Source organism: Rhagoletis pomonella, unplaced genomic scaffold, assembly GCF_013731165.1.
Source record: "Rhagoletis pomonella isolate Grant_MI unplaced genomic scaffold, Rhpom_1.0 Rhpom_scaffold_00004, whole genome shotgun sequence".
In the NCBI taxonomy this organism is placed as follows: domain Eukaryota; kingdom Metazoa; phylum Arthropoda; class Insecta; order Diptera; family Tephritidae; genus Rhagoletis; species Rhagoletis pomonella.
In genome coordinates this window covers 52,343,747-52,347,794 of record NW_023458558.1, presented here as the reverse complement: position 1 = coordinate 52,347,794, position 4,048 = coordinate 52,343,747, and the positions used below count along the sequence as shown (strand labels likewise).

The 4,048-nt window shown below is 36.7% G+C and overlaps 2 protein-coding genes across 2 annotated transcripts in view; both read left to right on the top strand.

Annotated features, from left to right (window-relative positions):
- Nucleotides 1-3,074: 3,074 nt before the first annotated feature.
- Nucleotides 3,075-4,048, top strand: part of LOC118737767 — a gene marked incomplete in the record, with an annotated part of 3,753 nt that continues 2,779 nt past the window's right edge. The window contains 1 exon segment of the mRNA XM_036468512.1: nucleotides 3,075-3,243.
- LOC118738257 overlaps nucleotides 3,206-4,048 on the top strand; it is a 1,244-nt gene continuing 401 nt past the window's right edge. Inside the window, exons 1-2 of the mRNA XM_036469182.1 lie at nucleotides 3,206-3,297; nucleotides 3,385-4,042. Of these exons, the coding sequence (XP_036325075.1) occupies nucleotides 3,288-3,297; nucleotides 3,385-4,042 (668 nt within the window). The 5' untranslated portion in view covers nucleotides 3,206-3,287. The remainder of the gene's footprint in view (nucleotides 3,298-3,384; nucleotides 4,043-4,048) is intronic.

Here is a 4,048-nt window from a genome sequence, read left to right as displayed (position 1 = left end):
TGTTCTATCATTCTTGACCAAAATCTTAAGGAAAACAGCCAAATTGAAAAAATAACCAAATTTTTGTTGTTTAATCTATTAACACATTAAACAAGAAAACAAGATAATACAAGATATTAATAGAAAATAAGAGATAGCAATATAATTTTACGCAAACAAAATACGTGGGGTAAAAGTTCCAAGCACAGAGTTACCCAGTACCAAGCTAGGTGTGAACGACAAATGTGAACCAACCAACATGTGTGTCGATCGGACATCGACATCCATCGTACCATGTTGCCAAAGATGCTTGAACGTGTAATGTGCTAGGAACACACAACACGAGGAACATAACTGATTGAAAGTGCGCTTGATATTGACAAGAGCTATTTAATGGTAATAGGCTCTGCAATTAACTTTCCATAAAGTTTATGTACCTGAAATTAATTTCTCAAAAAATGTATTTGGGTAGAATTCTATGGTGGTGGCAACGAATTATAAAATGACTTCTTTTAATGAATTCAGCAGCTCTCCAAATAAAGAGCTGCCACTTCCTTCACAAACAACTTAAAATCCAGTGATGCCATTTCTACCAAGTTTGTTTTAGAATTGGGCTGATATCATCGTACAATTTCCCATGTAAAAACACTTGGGGGAATTCACAAACGTGTCGTATTGTTGTATGTCGTAAACTTTAAAAGCTTTAGAGCCGGTTGTTCAATGTCTGGTTATCCCCACTTGCCGGTTAATCATCATTGTCGACGTTTTCGACATCACGCATATAACATGTGATCGATAAAGCAGTCGTTGTATTTAACCGGAGCTTCTACCTCCGATTTGTGCTAATCAGACATTGAACAACCGGCCCTAAGCATTTATTTACGGCTCCGGTTAAGCACAACTACTGCTTTATCGATCACATGTTACATGCATGATGTCGAAATCGTCAATAGTGTAGTGGTAGTGATAACCAGACATTGAACAACCGGCCCTTAGAGAACTTGAACTAATCGCCGAAAAATGCCTTCACCTGAGATCGCATGTATTTTGGCATTTGCTTTTATCGTTTACAATTTCTTTCATTTCTATTAAAATTTTTTCCGTTTCTATTATAATTTATTCCAAATACACCAAGCATTCAAGGCGCATCAATACAAGGTGGTGTTGACTGATCAGCTGATTGGATATTTTTGTCTCTACACTAGTATAGGAGAATGTCATCCAAGACGAAGCGGCGCAACATTAGGATGTCAGTAAAAGAAAATGATGAAAACTATCTCCTATTCCCTTTCGCTTTGACATCCTACTGTACAAAAAGCAATATTAAATTACACGGGAGTTTTACTTATATGCAATCGCCAACACCTTGTATGGATGCGCCTTGCCAAGCCTTGAACCAAAAACACCAATACACTAACCAAAACACACCTACAGCCTGCCAGGAAAAATGGTAAGAAGAAAAGTTACTTTACATAAATACCATAATGCAATAATACAAGGTGTTACTTATTTAACAATTCTTTGCCTAATAATTGTTGAATCTTTTTTTTAATTTTTTCCCAGTATAGACGTTTTATTTTCTTAAAAAGGTATTTTATCTTATTTTATTTCATTTCATTACGAATACACTATAAAAAAAGCAAATACAAAATTTATATTTTTCCCCTCAAATCGAGCTGTCACAACTGATACCACCTTGTAACATTGCATCATGCAGTCATACCAGCTTAATTAAATTTAATTCTAAGTATTAGTTGTCAAAAACGCTGATAATTGTCTCCGTGGCGTAGGCTTCCTGACAATAGTTAAGACAATTCATATGAGATAATAAGGATATGATAAAGAAGAGACATAGTTACATACACATCAATGTCTCTTGTGTTATTTTAGTTCTTTGTTATGAATTTGGCTGGTAGTTTAAATAGAATATTGGTAAATTTAATTAGACTCAGAGAATAACAAGAACGCCGAAAAACATGTTACATTTAGTTACTTGTCCCTCATACCACGGGATTTGGCTAATTACTCAATGTACCATTAGTTTGGCATGTTGTATATGTACTTTTAAACCTCACTGTTTTTAATTTGGAGTATTTCAGAGAAAAAAAAAATTATTTACGTAGCATATGTCAGACCCGTCCCAGTTATCAAACCTACCTTTTTTCTAATGGAGTTTTGTTGTGATGAGGCTGACGGCAAAGAAATCACAGCGCTTAGTTAACTCAGAATCGTCAGTTAACTACAGATTTTCAGTACCATTATTAAATCATACAAGCCGGTTCCCTGGAAGTTTTCTTTCCTTTCCTTTCCTCCTATCATGAATAAAAATCTATGTGGGTTTTTTATTTTAAATGGGGGAGTGAGCTGTGAAAAAGTGTCAAATCTGCAAAAATTGCGACTACTCCATGCATGCATAATTTATAAAAAAAAGATGGTCCAAATAACATTACGGTGTCCAGGACAGGACCATATTCTCCATCTATGCATTACATCAGAGTAGCACAAAACTACTCCAACATATTAACAATGGCATTGTTGTTATATTTTTTCGTTTGTACACGCTTTTGTTCTTCACTTCACATATGCTTTTTCGAAATTAATAAAAACCAAAAACAAAAATTAAACATTACATGTTGCCTCTGATGGCATTCGAACCCGAACATGCTGAGAGCTAACAACTAACAGCGAGCCTCTCTACACGTTCAGCTACAGCCAGACATGCAAATGTGCTTTCAAATTCTCAACTTCAATTACATTTCGTTAAAACACGAGCAGTGATCGGGTAACAATAAACTGGTGCAGACACATGAGTTGGTCCGCTACAGCATGACAGAGGGGCACTTTTGTAAGTACTCCAATATACCACAAATAGACTACATGGTCCAACGATTTTGCAGGGAAACAGCTCTTTAGAAGTTCGAATTTCTTCCCAAATTTCCGGAGAAAATGCTACTCCCTGGAAGTAAATTGCTGGAGAAGCAAATTCCCGGAGAACAAACTCCCCGGCAGTTTTTAGAATTGGGCTCATACAAATGGGTAGCTCTTTCGTTATATTCTTTTGTTGGCATTTTTCAATCGTTGTGGCAGCATAAATGTTAATCCATCGACTAGTTGTCGCTAAAGTCATGGCAACCCTGGTCATACTCCAATAAGGAGATGATTTCTTTAGAAAATGAATTCAGCAAATTTGAAAACATCCAGCCACAAACCGTATTCAGATTTGATTTGAGAAGGAGCGTCAGTAGAGTGCCGAGATATTTTTTATATTTTTTTCCCCGTAACATATTTCAAGCGATATAAAAACCAACATGAGTTTGTGTAAGTACCAATTCGAAAGTTGTTTTACGAAACTTATGGATTTCCATACACATATTTCTTCTATTTCATCTTGCCTGGGTAATGAAGCTGGAACCGCATCCAAAAACCAATCGCGAAGAAGCTCTCGGCGGCATCGTGCTAAAGATTTGGAACAGGAGGTGGAGTTAATTATGTCACAAGAGGATGATAGTGATATGGAAATGGAAAAGTCGAAAGAAAATGATTTACCGACTACACCCAAATCACACAAGCAGATTGATTATCAGCATCGATCGCCTAGCGTAGGTACGAACGATACACTGGCACAAACGCCTAGGCGGAGCACTCGCAAGAGCATTAAACCGGTTCAAGAATATGAAGATATTGTAAGCCGCAAACGTCAGTTGAGATCTGCCTCTAAGATCGAAGCGGAAAACATACAAGATGCTGATGAAGAGCCACAAGCCAAATGGACGCCAGCTAAAGTGGGTCGTGTTTCACAAAAACGGAGCCGTAAAAGCCGCAAATCGACGAAAAATCAAAATAAGTCAAAAATAATTAGTTCAAGTGAAGCTGAAGATAATGAATATGAAAAGGGCAGTCTAAAAACTAACACATCTGAAGAAAGTCTACAAATTCAGGATTCGGTTGATACGGTAGAATCCGAAGCGGTGGCTGAGAAAAATATGGACATACTTATCAATAAAATTACTGAAAATAAGGCCAAATACACCAACGAAAATATTGGGAGTGAATTAAGGAAAGAGCAACA